Below are 18,076 nucleotides of genomic sequence, written 5' to 3'. Positions count from 1 at the left end.
ACATCGTGATTTGTATGAAAGTCTATTTCCGCCAAGTTGGTTTGTGCGCATGACTGCGGCGCAGAATGTACAGTCGCAGACAGAATTTTATGAGCCATGCCTCGGCGTTCAAGTTTTTCTGACGCATTACCTAGCAAAAAAATTCAAGGGTATTTGTTACCCATGACTCTCATGCGTTTCCGAAAAAAAAAACGGCAAACATTTCTGTCTACGCTACGCAGTGCATGGGAAGAGATGAAACACGAAAGCGCAATCCTTGTATTCCTATCCGCGACTACACATATTCACAAAAAACAGGAACAGCACGGATCGCGTAGTTCGTGTTTCTCGCCCTTGCATATCTTCCACCTTGCACTAAGAATGTGCACATTGCTGCTCGAATCTACATTAAAAGCAACAGCGTGGCAATTTCAACATACTAGGGTACATGTTATGTTGTGAAGAGGTCAAGGCAGGGAGGTGGTAGTTCCAGACCAAGGTGGTCCGAACCTTTCCTGCAACGAAGGGAATATTAGACATGCACATGCTCGTTAGATGTCACGCATGTAACCTAATGTTTTGGTGAATGAAGAGCTCGAGGTATTTAAAAAAAAATTAGCAAATCAATCGCTCACACACTCAATCTGTTTTAGATCTCACGTTCATTAGCCCTGGAATTGGCGTAACGAATTGGTCGACTGTTCACAGCGGCCCCTCAAGTGACCATATACCTATTCATTTTGATATCATATGTCGTGTTACTCCGGCGTCTTCTCAGTTGCGGTCACATGTAAATTATGACAGATTTCAGACGGCGTTGCGCTCAGCCCTTGCTTCAGTGTCTAACATCGCCGAGGTCCACCAGTCAGCAAGCATATGTCTGGCTATAGAGGAAAGCCGTAAAAAGTCGGAGTTCCTGGTGAGGCCAACAAAAGGGAATTCTTCTAACTGGTGGAATGCGGACTGTACAAGAGATTACAGGCGGAGGAAGGCAGCATGGAAAAAGCTTCTTCATAGCCAATGCCCGAATAACTGGAGTGATTATAAATTTATTGCAGCCACCTTTAAACGCACAGTTTCTCGCGCGAAGGAAAAATATAACTGATAACATTTCGATTATCTTTCAAAGGCGGGCAACCGACGTGCACTATTCGGTTTTCTACGGTCTGGGAAACAGCTCATGTCCTCTCATAATTTTCAGTCATTAGTTATGTCACTTGTAGAAGCTATCCAGGCGGTTGAATTAATTGCCACAGGCCTGCAAAAGCGGTTCTCGTCTTTACTACATTTGCGCCCATTGTTTTTTGCACCAGTCGTGCCAAATTATAATGCCTCACAAGTAAATCTATCAGAGCTTTCACAAGTTGTCCAGAGATTGCCAGCTGCTGCTCCTGGTCCTGATGGTGTTACTACTAAGATGCTCAAGATTCTATTTGAAGAGTCTCCCAACTCCTTATTGCACCAAATAAACTATTCTCTTAAACACGCTTGGATACCTTCTGAGTGGGAGCTGTCCAAGGTGATCCCTTTACTTAAAAATCAGGGTGGAGGCTATGAATTGGATAATATTAGGCCAATTTCTTTAACATCAAACGTGGTAAAGTTAATAGAAAGGGTGTTACTAATTCGGGTGTCAGCCATTGTGGACCGCAAAACTATACTCAGCCCGTGCCAACTCGGTTTCCGGCCACGGTGTTCGATATGGAATGTACATGCTGATCTTGAGAGCAGAATTCTCCTTGCTCGTCGTCAACGCCTGGTCGCGGCTTTGGTTACGTTAGACGTCGCCAAAGCTTACGACAGTGTAGAACACTCCATCCTGATACATAGGCTACAGTCTCTTCAATTTCCAGATTATATAGTTGCATGGATATCTGCATTTCTTTATAACAGGGAATTCTTTTGCGTCCATAATGGTGTTCATTCAGAGAGGTACAGACAAGCGCGTGGTGTACCGCAAGGAGCTGTTCTTTCTCCTGTGCTCTTTAATATTCTGTTGAGCTCAATTCCTCTCCACCGCCATGTACGCACTTACGTCTATGCGGACGACATTGCGTTTTTTTGCTGCTGCGCCGGATATACATTCTCTGTATGGTCTGTTGCAGTCATAATTGAAAACACTTGAGCACTGGTTGAGCGCATTACACTTGAAGTTAAATGTTGGAAAGTGCGCCACTCTTGTTTTCCATCTATTCACTCCTGTAGTGGTCTCTCTCACTTGCCAGTTAAAAATAGTACCGCAGGTTCAATCCCTAAAATGCCTAGGGGTCATTTATGACAACAAACTCACCTGGCGGCCTCACATTGACCATGTCGCGGCGAAAGGGGCTCGTGCCGTGGGCATGTTACGGAGATTATGCCATCACCGGTGCGGCATGCGCAGAGATGCGCTATTAATGATCTACACTGTGTATGTCAGGCCAATTTTAGAATTTGGATCAGTGTTGTTTTCAGGCTCGGCTACATATAAACTTCGCCCTCTCGTCCTTTTAGAGAGGGAAGCACTTCGCATGTGCCTCGGCCTTCCAAAATTTGTGGCTATCAATGTGCTGTACCTTGAAGCCCGCATTCCGTCTCTCTTATCACGACTTCAATTTTTAACTGTGCAAACTTACCTCAAGATCTATGAATCCCAATTCCACCGTTCCCAAAGCATTTTCTGTTCTCAGCCGACCTCCTTTTTTGGTGTCCCTTGGTCTCGTTTCAATTCCCCTCAGGTAGTGTTTGTGCAAAGATTACTTCAGTCTTTAGATGTAAACATTTATGACATCCTCCCTGCGCTTCGCAATGGGCCCGCTATCCACATTGTTTTCGACGACATATTCCCAAAAAATGCAAAGCTTTTGCCACCCAGTATTCTAAATGGTCTTCTAGAAGATCATCTGAGGACCCTACCTACAGTTATAGCAATAGCCACTGATGCATCGCAATGCAATGAAAAAGCAGGTGTGGGAATATTTTTCTCGCATTTAGACTCGTCCTTTTCACTGCGCCTTCCAGATTTCACCCCTATTTTTCAAGCAGAGTTTCTAGCAGTTGTACTTGCTCTACGCAAGCTAGACCCCTCTATTACAGCAGTTGCAGTAATTACTGATTCTTTACCTTTGTGTTCGTCCCTCGCTGCTCATGTTGACGGTCCCATTTTAACAACTTTCTTATCCCTACTTCCTCCGCATTTGAGCCTTGTTCATTTAGTATGGGTTCCCGATCACAGCAGTGTGACAGTAAATGAGATTGCTGATAATCTCGCAAAGGCTTCCCTCAGCGGCCCCGTGTTGCGAATCATCCCGGCTACAGCCTATATTACAGCATCTAGATTTCGGCGACGTGCGTTTTTAAGCACGCAAGACACATCACTTTTAACATCGGCGGATTATGAGCACCTTAAATATTATTGGAACAGGAAAATTTGTTGCTCTGGGCAGCTTGAAGTATCACTGACGAGGCTGCGCTGCCGCATCCCCCCTCTAAATTTCTATTTACTCAAGTCGGGTTTGGCGCTCTCTCCCCTTTGTGCATTTTGCCGTGAGCCTGAATCTATAGAACATTTTTGGCTGTATTGTCGCCGATTCAACTCTCTGAGAAAAAGGTTGCTGGAGCAGCCCTTGCAGCATCTTGGCCTTAGTTTGAGCAGCCCGCTCTTGCTATCATTCGCCGCCACCACATTTGTGTTCAGACACACATCTGTTTGTACCGCTGTTCTAAATTTCTTGATAGAATCTCACCGACTGCAGGCCTTGCTAAGTGTTTAAACTTTTCTTTTCCATCAATTATTACATTTTGACTAAATCATTATTATTTAATCCCTCTCTTTATTATTTTTCTTAAAATTTTAAAATCAAAACTCTCATCCCTTTTCTGTTCATGACGAAAAATTCACCGGTGTTGCGCTCCCACGTGCTTTTCCTTTTTTGTTAACTGCGTTCAGGTGAATAGCCACCCGATAATTGGCCGATCCCCCAGTGTGGGTATGTGCCATCTTTTGATAGGCTAACAACAACAACAATCTACCAGTTGCAGTTATGTATTCATGCAGAATCCCACAAATTGAACCCAATGCAAATCCTTTGGTGCTCGCACCGAACAATATATAATAACACTGACAGAGATAGCGGGAGCCCTAGCCTGGAGAGAGGAACCTCCAGGTAAATATTTCTCTGAAGTGCAAACTGTGGACAGTAGAGGAGAAAATGGCCTACAGATTCAACTTTCTCGCATTCGTCACATAGGTTTGTCGGTTTCAACCCACACCTGCATAGATACACATTCAAACTGGGAATCCTGCACCGCAACCACGTCATTGATACCTCACACAGCCTAGTTTTACACGAACGAACGTTCCAGTTACATGCTAAGGGCTGATAATCAGTGGTATTTAGTAACGGATCACGTAACCTGGCTGATATGTGTTGGAACCGCTGAAACCTGGAAATCGCCAGCGGGCTGAAATTCAGGACGGGATGTGTCACTGACCCGTCAAGAGCCGACCTTGCTAAGTAATCAGCCACCTCATTTGAATGAATACCTGCATGGCCAGGGACAAAGACAAAACGGACATCCTTCAAAGTGCATGAGACAAAAAATCGCAGGGAACGGCTCAGAAAATCTTTTTGTGAAGTTTCAAGCGAGAGTAAAACTGACAAACAATCAGCGAGGATAATAACGTGGGGCACATGACAGAATTTCGTGCAGGGCCATTCCAAGAGCCACAAATTCCGCAAAGTATATTGGAATATAACCAGGGATGCGGACAGAATAGCTCCAGGCCAAATCCTGCGAAAAGATGCCAACTGCAGCTTTTTGGCAGCTGACGGAGGCATCGGTAGAAAGCGCCGTATGATAGGGGCATTCCTCTATGTGATCAGAAAGAAGACCGTTTAAAATGTTTGCGGGCATGTGTTTCGCATGAGATGGGAAGATGTGGTCTTCTTTCACGCACGGCGCACCTCCTGGCTGCAAAGGCAGTGAATGAAATGATGACGAAGACCAGAAGTCTTGGACTATATTTCAGGTTTATTTAATTACCGCTATTGGCTTCCAATAGCTCGAAACGGTGCGAAATGAAAGAACTGATAACCGTTCCACTTCTGATGACGGGTGTTATTTTTTTGTGTAATCAAAGGTAGAGTGCAGTGAATGAGGAAAACAGCTACTAACGCTGGGTGGTGGACGTCACCGTTGGCTCCTCGTTCGAAATGAAGAAGACTCCGACACCACCAGCACTTTAATAACTAAAGTGTAGCCCACTTCGTGGTCACTGTTTCCGCGTACCTAGTACACTTCACAGCGGCCTCTTCGAGAGTCTTCTCTTGCGTTCTTGTGAAGGTGTTCTTCACTTAAGCCTCACGATGCTCTTAGTGCTTTCGCCGATAGCCTCCAGGATTCTTATGTCGTACGTCTGTAATCTCGGAGGCCCCACCATGCCTCGTACCCTGGGTCTTGCACGTCGCTGTAATTTAATGGTTCAGTACGAAATATGCACATAAGTGTACTTTCCTCCTCTATTAAAATGACAGCACGCCTATCATTGCGCTGTTTTTTATTTCGTTCTATCCACTCACATCATCGTTGGTCCTACGCAGCTTTAATGAGCCCCCATTCGAGTGTGCACGCTTCCTTCGGCCTACCCTGTGGCGCAAGTGTTCGCATTTACTCTCCGGCTGAAGACAAGCGAGTTTTGATGGATCGAGTAGCAAATGAACAACACAAATTTCGCAGTTTACCCACAAATGGCGGCGGTTATATTGCCGAATACGCGCATGGTCACGTACTAAGACATCGAAACCACATAAGTGGCTAGAGCGCGTATTCCGAGTCAAGAGGGAGGGAGCCGATGCTGACAAGTGCAACGCGATCACGGAAAAACGCAGCTTATAAACGTTCCTACAAGTCAGAAAACTAGATCGATTCCATGCGTTAGTCCCGGCGTACCTAAATTAGAAAGACTGAAGGCACTGTTGTATGTAAAGTCATGGTAAAAAAAAAAGAACTCAGTCTGCTGTCAATGGACCGGGAACGACAGCGCTGCCCGACGCTGGGGCGACTTTTGAGTGAAGATTCATGCAACGCTCTACAGCACAGAATATCGGGGCGATTTTTCATAACGTTTCCATTTTTTGTATTTAGTGCCCGTTCGGAACTGCTAGTCTGCTTTGTTACAAGTTTTCAAACCAACTGCCTGAAAAAGAATTTAATGTCGGTTACCTCGCCAAAAGGGACGCGTTCGTCATCTCGTGGCCGTGGTCATATCATAACCACCAAGGTAGTCGTCTCGTGGTCTCCTTTACGCAATTGCAACTTCAGGGTAATAAATTTCACGCTACCATAACGCCTAAAGAAGACGTTTCCCATATGCTCCTGCATTGTGTGCTTGGAAGTAGGTATTGACGGGAATGAGGCAGATCTGTCCAGGTCATCAAAACAGGCCAGGCAGTGGGCACTTTCAAAAATGGGGAGGGAGTGGTTGTAACTCGATAGGCTACACAAGCAGGGCGAACGTCCTCGAATTCCCAAATGTTTCCACAACATTACTGAGGATTTATTAAAAAAGTAGCTTTATACAATATAATATACCTTTCAATTATGATTATGATGACGATGGATTTATTTGATTTTAATACCACAAGTACAGCTGAGCCCAAAAGCGCCATTTCTATCGTGTTTGGTCAGCACAAGTTGGTCAGCTCAAAGAACCATTTTTTTCTTCACTTGTTTCACTTCTGTTTAGAGCCGACTCAGAGAGACCGGAGATGGCCCAGCACGAGGTCATGGGAGCTTACACCGTTTCAAAACCTTAGGTACACGACGGCGCTGGGGATCAAAGTTCATCGCTCTCGGACACAGACTTATGTGCTGTCAGTCGTATTGAACGCGGTGGTGTCGCTGGCACGAGCCAAGGTTTTGCCGGCATATACTCGGACATCGACTACGTCAACAGAGAGTGATAGCGTTGCGTGATTCGCTTCCGCCGGGCACCACTCCGTACACGCTGATTGGTCGCCACGTGGCAGGCGCACATGCAGCTGACAGGCACGTGGCGCCATCTGGCGCCCTCACGGCGTTCTGCGCACGCGCAGTGGCGCCTCGCGGAAAGGCACACAGTAACGGAACGCTGATCACGCTATGCTATAACTCTCCATTGCCTCAGTGCGGATAGTTCGCCCGGTAGCCGTAAGGCGGCGGCGGTTCCGGTGGCGCAGAGGGTGATGGCATTGGTATCGTCGACGGCTGCTGCAAGGGAGGCCCCATGTTGCTACCGACGTACAATCCTTCCTGCGGGTAGGGCGGTGCCTGGTTTTGATAGTAGTTCTGCTGTGGATAGGGTGCCACCGGTGATGTCATCATAGCTGGCACGGGAGGTTGCGGTCCAGGATAGCCGTAGGCCGGCACGCCAGCCGTCGCAGGAGCCAAATTTGGTGGGACCATGGCTTGCTGAGCTGTCTGCGATACATCAATATACTTATTTCAGTAAAAGTTGCACTACGCCAACACCTCCGCGGTGAACGCCGGTAATTATAATCCTTAGCGGAGTCGAAAGACGTGGGTTCGATCCCGGCCGCGGTGGTCGAATTTCGATGGAGGAGAAATTCTAGAGGCCCGTGTTCTGTGCGATGTCAGTGCACGTTAAAGAACCCCAGGTGGTCGAAATTTCCGGAGCCCTTCACTACGGCGTCTCTCATAGCCTGAGTCGCTTTGGGACGTTGAACCCACATAAACTATAAACCAGAAGGAAGTTGTGAAAAAATGAAGAGGGCTGTAGCGTACGTAACTACTCTTCGAAGTGACACGGCACGGCTTTTCTTGACCAATGCAAGTTTATTTGTAGGTATGAATATGCTGCGAACTGCGCCGTCAGGGTCACGTGTGCCTCCTATCTCTCTGCTATCGTTTGCGCCGAAGACCCCGCGCGCCACTCGACAACCCCATTTCTTTCCTCCTCCTTCTTTTCCTTGGCTATAAAATCGCAAGCCATCGAATAGACGCCGGCCACTTGCCCCGACTGCTTCCCTGGTTTGGTTCGTCCCGGCGCTGCCGCCGGCCCGTTGCTACTGAATACAGCTCTAAGTAAGCAGGAAATTTCCACTAGAGATTTATGTATGATGTGCCTAAAACAAGTATACCTATACCTTATACTGTGTACTTTCTAAAACAAACATAAAAAGCGCCATTTTATAAAAAGTTTTCACAAAAAGCACCAGTGACCAAAACCTTGAAAAGCACCAGTGTGGCTAGAATGATCTGAAGGTTGCTCTAGGGTTAGAAGTAGCAGCAGATCGGCGAGGACTGTAAGCATTACGGCCATTTCGCACGCTATGTGCATGAGCAGAGGGCGTATTGCAATTGTTCAGCGCGTTGAATGTACGAAAGAAACGGGCGGCAGTGTTAGTAGTCTCGAGAAAAAGTCATACGCCAAACTTGCTGCCATCTGTCGCCGAAAACTTAGACGGAAGAACAAACATTGCGTCATAAGCTGGCTTTGAACACTAAGTACCAAGGACAACGCTGTTTCTTTTCTAATAATAAAAACAGGTGCGATGTAGTATTTCAGTGCAAAGGCTAAGGTCGTATGTCTCGGTTTAATGGCGTAAGCATACCGCTAGAAAGCCCGTGAATGTTGTACTATTTTGCCCATTCACATTCACCTGTTGGAAGCCAATATATGGAGCATCGTCTAATATGAGAGAATAAAAAGAACGATTTAGAATGCAACAAAAATCACCTTAGAAGCATTAACTTTGAACTCGCTCAAGCGTCTGTCGCCACGGCCTGGACCGAACGCGGGACATGGCCTCAGCTGCCGAATTTCATAGCCACGAGCCACCATAACGGGTGAAAAACAGATAATTCTAGTGGCTTGAAAGCAGATTTATAACTCAGGTACTAATTTTAAGGACTTCGCGACTACTGCAGTTTTTAAACACTTTAAATACCTCATTCATTTTTATAGGTCTGCTCTCTCGTGGCATTACCATATGCCAGAATTTCATAATCGGCGCTCGTTTGAATGCTTAGCACACACGAAATTCATGATTCTCAATTTAATCCTGTATTGCGTCATTATTTTAACCTTAATACTTGTACATTTCTTTTGAACGATACATGAATTTCTAGCAGAGTGCAGGATGATAAGAACGCATTTTATTCTTTTTTTTTTCGAAACCGTACATTGCCATATTTTTGAAACTTTGATGTCTGTTCTTTCATTTTACGCATCTACAGATTTCAGTAGAAATGAAACTGCCTACTCTTGCATATCTGCTTTTTTCCCGAACTTTTCTCGTACAAAACTTAGCGTCCGTAATAAAGTTATTCCACATAATTTAGCTTTGACACTTTCTCTTAAGTGCAAAAAAAATGCCCTCATTAGAGCGCGACTGTCCGATGAAACCACTTCAGCCTTCTTTACATTTTCGAACACCACTACAATTGCTTCGGACCAAGCTCTAGCTCTGCCGTAGGAAGAAGCCAATGCATTTCATATTGCATGCGAAGTTCGCGCAAAGAAGCTGAGAGGAGGCGGTCTCTTTCGATGAGAGCTTTCGACTTATTTCACAGCGTAAGGTCTTTTAACTTCAGAGCAATGCTAATCCGGCAAACAGAATGTGCAGGGATCTGTTTACCGCTCCATGATCCCGTTACTTGCAAACAATGATCTTTCGGAGGTACGGTGTAGTGGTTTGAGCATCGCATGCGTGACGTGCGCGATTCGATCCCGGGAACCCACCGGTGATGCAATGTAGGTACAAGCTTTCCCCTGGCCTGGTGCTCGGGTTCTTTAGGGTTAAATGTCTGGGAAATGGGTCTTTTACCCGATCTTTAGTATAGCGCCGGGCTTGTGGTAGAGCATCCGCCTCGCATTCAGTAGGTGGTGAATTCAATCCCCGTGGCCGTCGGGCACCCATGGATTTTCCGATGGGTAAAAATTTCCTCCGGTCTGGTTCACTGTTATTCTGGGATGAACTGCTTAGAATAAGGTCTTTGGTCCCTTCGCCCTCACTCGAAGACATATCTGCACGAGACCGAAATCCGCCTTGTGCGGCAAAGCCCATAGTAGGGCCTGTTCAAGTTCAGAGCGATAGAATTTGTAGGAGCAAACTCCTTTCCCAAGTCATCTATCCTAAAACCTGAGCACCAGTCCGGAGGATAACCTTGTATCAATTTGAAGAAACCCGTGGGCAGGCGCCTGACCGTGGGAGTCGAGCTCACTTCCTTCCATAGCCTAGGCGGATGCTCTGCATGGACGTAAGATCCTTGGCGCCACCTGATAGTACATGTTTACATGCCAGAAATATAAACAGGGCATTTTCTCTGTGAGCAAAATGGTTGCCAGCACTTACAATCACTCGCCGCCTTCTCCGGAAGCAGAACCACCACACCGCTCCAGATGCCACTGCGATCACTCCGATGACAATGGCCACAATCTTTCCGGTAGACAACAGCGGCTTTTTCCGGACGTGTATCCCTGCATATTATCGTCAGACGCGGCACTTGAACTAATGTATGAACAGTCTTTGTGAAAAATATGCAGCCCAAGGGGTTTGCCTCCAAGCCGTGCAGCGGAGCTCTTAAGCACATCTGACAGTTCTAAACTTGGGAGCGTGGAGGGCTTAGATTCCTCCTGCCTTCGTGAGATTAGGGTCCCTGAGTATGCAAGAGGAGCCGCACTGCAGGGCTCAGAAGCAGATCCCTTGGTATACTTTTGACAAAGACTGTACATGTCTACTGCATCAATAACATATAATCAACTGCTCGTCAGTAGACAGCCCCGCAATAAAACCCTGTAATCATTTTTTCCTTTAAATTTTTTCATTTATCTTTAGTTTCCACAATGCAAAAAATTTTGAAACTGTTCGATGTATTTTATTTTTTAAATTGGTTTAAGTCCGTTATACTCAAGCGGCACGAATCGGGACACCTTATTTTTAATTACATTTTAGAAAACCCCACCGTGCTGTTGTTGGCTGTCTCCTGGACGTGGAGGAGGGTGGTGGAGTTGTGGGTGAGTGGTGGTAGGAGGCTTTTTGGAGCGTGTGGCGGGTGGCAGCTTCGGACACAGAGACACCGACATTTTCGCCGAATTAGTGCTGTGCGCATAACGCAGTTAAAGCAGTTACGACAGGCCTGCGCTTCGCAATAACCTGGAATTTAAAATTCAACGGTGTAATATGTGGCTAATATATCTTACCTGTCTCGTTCACCGAGGTCTCAATGTAATCCCGTAAACCTGTTAGCGTGAACGTTGTCTACTACAATAATAACAGTCTAGCTGCTAACCCAAGTATTTGGGCGTTCTATTTGCAAACAATTTATCCTCGTCCGATCACAGTACTTCGTTTTCAGCCAAGTGTGGAAAATTGGTGGAAGCATGGTGGTGACTTGATAGAGACTTGGTGGAGACATGGACAGGTCAGTACCGGTGATCCATGTCATGAGGGGTAATGCAAAACTGAGGCAACGGATGAAGAACAGATATACTCGTCATAGCGCCTGTGGTGTTTATATCTGTTCTTTGCCCGTCGTCGTGGTCTTGAACTACCCTTTGTGCCATGGACCTTAAAGATCAGAATTTCGTCCCCAAACTTGTGAATTTACTACTTTGGCTATTCGCATAGTATGTTTCACTTTCGTTTCAGGTCTCCTCAACTACACACCTCTTCTGCGCGATTTCCCTATCGCTGTCACGGTTACTATTCAATGGTGCCTGAATTTAACTATTTACCCTGCTACTTGTTAGCCTCCATCGCTATATATGTCCTGTACTGCTGACAAAAGACAAGTCTTCTAACAAACGATTCTAGTACTGATTAAAAACACTGTTCCCGCCTTTATCATTGGCACTGGTGACGTCGTTGTTGACAATCATCAATCGATGTTCTTTAGCTACGACCACAAAAGCGGGGTTGACCAATAGCAGTGAAGTGAAATAGTGCTTACAAAACACGACCCGAGGATTTTACTGTTTTCTTACCATGCCCATTGTCCATCTTTAGGCCGCTAACGATGGATGCGAATGCAAAACGCTTCCGCGTCGTTTCTGAATAAGCTGTGCCTTCTGACTTGAAGGTAGAAAATTAGTTTAATTTTTTATATAATTAGTCTTTTTTACGCTCGGCAGTTTTTTTTTCTGAACCGGCTTATATGAAACCAGAGGAGCGTAGAAGTTGAGAATATGTCTGCCTCGGCCAGCGTAGCCACGCCCTGAAACGTGGCAAATCCTGTGATTCAGCTACGCCCATGGTTTCGCTCACTATCTATGTAGCACTGACTCCTAGGGTGCTTTCTCACTATCGGACAGTTCAGAGGCGAACACTCGGGAGAAAAAGCGCCTCGGCAGTTTCGTTTTTAGGCCAATTTTTTGCACTGCTTTAGGCTGCTTGCAGTGAATAGGAGCTTAAACTCACGTACTGTGTTTGCATGTTCTTGCATGCTCTTCTCATTACAAGTTAGCCAGAACAACTGTGTTTGTGATGCTGATGCACACGCATATGCGTGCAGGCTTTCTGGACTCAGCGGGTGTTTTTAAAAGGGTACTGATGTAACCGATGTTATTTGTATCATTCCCAGGGTTTCCGCATCTTTGGGGCAGGATTTGATGTCGGCTAAACTGCGAACGTTTCATCCAACGATTTCCCTCCGTGGAATGGCCAACCATAGAGCCGAAAGTAATTGTCTTCTAGCGGAAATACTGTGCAATTAAGAACGCTTTTCTCCGAAGTATTTGCTGTTGCATATACATTCCAATTTTTTTTTTCTGAATAAAACCATACCTTCCCAAGTTTTGTTCATATTTTGTCTGAACACATTGCTTTCGAAGGAAAAAAATTCACAAGGCAAGAAACAATTTACCTGAGCTCATACTGTTATTATAAAGTGTACTTAAACTGGGTTTATTTTGATGTGTTGCATTAAATTTTAAACCGTGCAGCTGTTGGACCAAAAACGTTAACGGAAAGCCACAAAATACGGGAAATGTTTCCACGGTAGGAAAAAGGTTAATTTCCAAGCCTTTAACGAGTTCCACTTATCCTTATTTTCCGGCGGTGCGGAAGTGTATGAGTATTCAAAACGGTCCAGTCTCTTCGTTTCAAGGGAACAGAAAAGTTTACGCAGCCGCTGACGTAGACTGTGCGTCAGCGCCTCGAGCACTAGCTGACCTCCATGCTAACACCAGGATGCAGCTGCAAGTGGTCGTAGCGATAACATCTTCTTATACGGTATATGGTTACGACACAGCCCGAGGTTATTCAAAATATCGTAACCGCATGTCTCTTCCTGCTTCGGCAAGTATACTCCACTCGTAGACAGGATCGGCTCAGTGAGCTTAGCGTAAAAGATAGAATGATCGAACTGCGCTCACGTTTACGATTAGCCAGCAGTGCTGGTAGGTTCTTGAGTGTAGCATATATTTCCTTCACCAATAGCAACGTGAGTAGAAATTAATGAATTAGTGGACGGCCAGTTGGCCAGTCAATTTATAAAACTGTAAAACGGTTATAAAAGTTACTTTGACGGGAAGGTCATAAAACATTTCTCGGCTCGACTTTGCACGTTCGAGGCTTAGTGTTGGAGGTAACGATAGGCAAACTTACAGCTGTCGGAGTAGTTCGGCTGGTACTGACGCCTCATGGAGTCTTCCCAGTCTATGCCGTCGGCGCACGTCAAGTCCAATAGGAGGGCGATACAGACGCCCCCAAGTGTCGTCCACGTCCGAGGATCCATGGTTCCAGTTCTGAACGATCAGCTGTTTTGTGGAAACCTGCGCAATGGAATTAAAAAAGCCGTAAAGCTTTCAGAAATATCCTGTGGACCTTGTTTAGTCCATAACAACAGTTCATTTGCCGTGTTTACTGTGAAAAGGCTTCTTCTAAAGCGTTCTCATCGCCTGACACGCACGAAAATTGCCACCGGGAAGATATACAGCCCAAATTGTCGCTTAAAACTTGGCGCTTATTAATGCGAAAGATTATATGGCCTTATAAGGAAGGAGTTCTGTTCAGGCTCGCTATCATTTGCGGTAGTTGTTACATAGTTACAAAGAACAAAAAATTCCGCTGGTTCTAATTTTTATGGACTTGAGATAGTGTTTGGCACCCTCCGGTTTTATATTTTTTTTTTCAGAAAACATTGTTGTCCGCGAAATCTATATTCCCTTTTGGCGTCTTTTCTGCATAAGCGCCATTTGACCTATTAGTTTCCTCCGTGTACTCTTTCTGTGCCTTCTTGCCTCGGCAGTACGCAAAATTCATTACTTCCACCATTGCTTTGGAACTTTCTACTTTATGATCTCTTAAACCTTCCTGGTCCTCGCCTATCCACATTGAGGCATATGCAGACATCATTATTCTTGCCTCTTGTAGACTAGCCGCGAGTTGTCAACGCTGGGTTCAAATGTTATAACTTTAATCCATAACTGGTGTACCACGTATCGCGTTCAGTTAAATGCAGAAAATTGTTAATATGTTTTATTTTTTAATAGAGTTCCGGCGTTACACAAACGTAAGCTAACTATTCGACTAGACACTTACTGTCTGAAGTGTCAACCGAGTATTAAATTATTAGGCGTTGTTTTTGACTCTCATTTAAGCTTTATTCCTCATGTTAACCATTTGCAAACTAAAATTCTTGCATATACCACCAAGCTCCTTAATTAGTTCAATTTACATTTTCGTGTTTCTTCTTCTTATATGTGCCAAATTTATCATCAGGTTATTCTTCCCACAGTTACATATGCTGCCCCAGCTTCGGGGCTTCATTGTCCCCTTCCCCGACTACGAGATCGTGTCTTATCGCTTCAACGAATCGCACTTCTCGCTCTTACTGGTGCCTGCAATGCTACGCGAACCGCTGCTCTTCATGTTCTCAGAAACGTTCTTCCATTGCCTATCTATTGATAGCCTATTTACGTGCAGAGTTCATGCGCCTTTATCTCATCACTCGCTGGTGCTGCTTTTGTTGTTCTTAGCCCAACGCAAAATATTGTATACGTTCATCGTCTCTCTTTAGAACCACTCTCTATAGTGCATAATCCGCTGAGCTTGTAGCCTTTCATTCCATTATTTCTTAAGCTATTAATAGCCTTCCCTTTACACCCGTTCATTTTTACATTGATCCCCTATCTCTGCTTTCTGACTTGTCTTGTCTTCAGTTGCATTTTTTAACCCGACAATTATTTCCATCAAGAAAGATCTCTATCGTTTGTCTCCTCTCGCCCCATTTGTTTTATTTCACATACGGGGTCACACCTGAATTTTCGGTAACGAGTTGGCCGACCAAGCTGCTGCTAGTGCCGGGTAATACGGCAATTTACACACTCATGCCCTTTCATGCGGTTGCGTACGTTCCTGGTTACATCGTTCTTCCCTTCATTTATGGCTCACTTTTTCGCGCCAGAATAGTGGTGGCATCGAGCTGTCCAATACTATCCCTGATAAACTCAATATTCCCCCATTTGTCTACAGATAAATCCTCTTACTACTTTACTCACTTGGCGTGGTAGATTCGCCATTATTAATATTCAGTTAATAAGAAGTATAAAAACAGCCACCGCGGTGGCACAGTGGTTATGGCGCTCGGCTACTGACCCAAAAGACGCGGGCTCGATCCCGGCCGCGGCGTTCGAATTTTGTTGGAGGCGAAATACTAGAGGCCGTGTACTGTGCGATGTCAGTGCACGTTAAAGAACCCCAGGTGGTCGAAATTTCCGGAGCCCTTCACTACTGCGTCCCTCATAGCCTGCGTCACTTTGGGACGTTCAACACCATAAACCTAACCAAGAAGTTTAAAAAGAAAATTCGGAGTACGACCATATGAAGACCAGTAATATACACCGAGCCCAATACGTCACCAGTTATCGTTATAGAAATCACTTCATACGCAGTAGTCGGCGCAGAAACTCCAAGTAAGATTTTACAAGCCGATAAAGCGCACGTTACAGAAACTGATGAAGGAAAACGTTTGTACCCCGACTTCGCAGCAGCGCACGTGTCTAGGAGCGAGTTCCGCTTGCAGGACAGTTATAGCTTCGTTATCTTGAATTCTTTCACTCTGACAAACAGGATAAGATAACACATATGGTCTGTATTTGTAGGTTTTTGTTGCCAAGACAGGAAAAACCCTCACATTCACAGTACTCAAATCACACAGTATTTCAGGCTTCAATATCGTCATAACTGGGCTCCACTGATAAGAAGTCACCTGGAAAGCCATGGAAGCCAACACGAAAGACATCTGATAAGAACGGGCCTCCTGGTAACGGAATTTCGATGTTTTTCAGACTCGCCAACATCAGCAGGAAAGCTTACACTATTCAGGTGTAACTGAAATTCAGGGACCAGAAATCAGAGCGATTATGGGCGGTCAGGTCATGTAGTTCCTTGTTTAAGAAATTAAGCCTTTAGGTTTGTTTGTTTTTTTACCTCAGCACTTCGTTTCCACTCATACCATTTCTGGTGCCTCATTTGACACCCTAGTCTTGTAGAAACACCGGCTGCTATTGTTGACAACATCTGCAGCACATTCCGGTAAAACCATCATCATTAAACTATTACAATTCCCATTACAACTCGCATTGCCATTACAACCTCGTCGTGTTCGAAATTCTGTCCGTAGAAGCCGTTGAAATGTATGCCAGAAAGACAAACTAGGACCACATGCGTTCCGCTGTTAAAGTTATGTGACATTCACAAAAAAAAATCACTAGAAATTTTGTGCTTTGCCTTTACATGGGCTTGTGGATGTTTCTCACCTTCGTTATGAACAGGTATAAATGATTTTTTGGCGCGCAAATCGACGCTGCCGTCTGCAGGCAACAGTTAAGGCATATTTTTTGGATTAATGTGGACCGACTGGGGTTTTTTTAACTTGCAGAGGCCAAACCTCAACATGCGATCGTTTCCGTATTCCGCTTCGAACCGGTTGCGGCTGCGGGTTTCGAGCGCGGGACCTTGTACGTACGTACATAGCAGCGACCGCTGAGTCGCCGCGATGGATCACAGCCTATTTGCGACCACGCTGTCCTTACTGCCTTAGCGTCCAACCTATAACAAGAAGTAGGCTTCTGTAGTTCCTGTAACAGTTATTCAACGCGGCATATGGTATAATAGTCCTCTGCAGAGTGACCTAGCTCAACTCATGTCTCAAGCCGTAGCCAACGTCACTGCAAATCGGCAAGAAAGCAAACAAGAAAAACACTAACTCCAACTACGCTTTCAGAAATGACACGTAGAGGATGTTTACATACGTGTTTCAAGACGACTTCGATCTCAATATAGCTCGACGACGAGACGAAGCGAATGCGCTCATTTCCAGTAACCACGGCCGACAGTCCACAGGCGTTCGCTTTCAAGGTGGGCAAGCGGGTAACACTAGACGGCTGCCGTCGCACGAAGCACCCCCGCCGGCCGGCGAGCCGTTATCAGGGCGTCAATAAAGGGCGAACAACAGCGCGTGGGAAGCCCAGAGCCTGCAGCCGCGCTGAATGTGTTATCTCCGCCGCACTTTGTTCTTTTTCGCTTTAGTTATTCTGATCTGTTGACGTTTATTAAAAGGAAAGAGGGAAGAGTGCGTCACCACGCGACGTGTACACGTCATATGCTCAACCTGGCGTACGTGTTCTCCGCGGGTTAGAGTTTGCGCCGGAACTTGCGTGCAGATATTACTCTATGCAAGCAATGAAGCCGCAAACGTGGAACTCTTTTCCGCGCACTGGCCTGCAAGGAAACATTGACGCTATGAGTGTTTCAACTTTTGTGATTTGCTTAGCCAACCGTAATATAACATTAATAACAAAGGCGCGGCGGTTCGGGAATCGAAGCCGAGGTCACCGCGGCCGCCCAACAGCTGGGGAACAGCTTTTGAGATCACCCTGCATTCCTGTAGTGAATGGCGCAATGTGCTTCATCATGCGCCATGCGGTCATTTCACAGCAGCTGTTCTCCTTATGCAGGGCACAGCTATAGTGATGGCCTCGTAGGATAGATGCTACAAAAGTTGTGAAAAATAAAAAAACATCCATCGATTCGTTGTTTTAACGAGATAGCGTCCAGCAGGCCATGTCGCAGAAAATGCTGTGTTGGCGACTGTTGTCGGCGTCACGGAT

At 45.6% G+C, this 18,076-nt stretch overlaps 1 protein-coding gene across 2 annotated transcripts; it reads right to left on the bottom strand.

Moving 5' to 3' along the window:
* Positions 1 to 4,972: 4,972 nt before the first annotated feature.
* Positions 4,973 to 17,405, bottom strand: LOC144109918 (uncharacterized). 2 transcript variants are annotated; one of them, XM_077642687.1, is made up of 4 exons: positions 17,219 to 17,405; positions 13,569 to 13,735; positions 10,317 to 10,441; positions 4,973 to 7,419 (listed from the first exon to the last, which is right to left on the bottom strand). In XM_077642687.1, the coding sequence occupies exons 2-4, from the start codon at positions 13,696 to 13,698 to the stop codon at positions 7,123 to 7,125; spliced, it is 552 nt and encodes a 183-aa protein (XP_077498813.1). In that variant the 5' UTR covers positions 13,699 to 13,735; positions 17,219 to 17,405; the 3' UTR covers positions 4,973 to 7,122. The 2 variants fall into 2 exon arrangements, with proteins under 2 accessions (XP_077498813.1, XP_077498814.1); XM_077642688.1 differs by lacking the exons at positions 13,569 to 13,735; positions 17,219 to 17,405 and adding an exon at positions 10,927 to 11,062.
* Between the last annotated feature and the right edge of the window lie 671 nt (positions 17,406 to 18,076).

The sequence above is a fragment of the Amblyomma americanum genome, chromosome 11 (genome assembly GCF_052857255.1).
Source record: "Amblyomma americanum isolate KBUSLIRL-KWMA chromosome 11, ASM5285725v1, whole genome shotgun sequence".
Lineage (NCBI taxonomy): Eukaryota > Metazoa > Arthropoda > Arachnida > Ixodida > Ixodidae > Amblyomma > Amblyomma americanum.
Note: the sequence above shows the minus strand (reverse complement) of the source record. Positions and strands in the feature narration are given on the sequence as shown.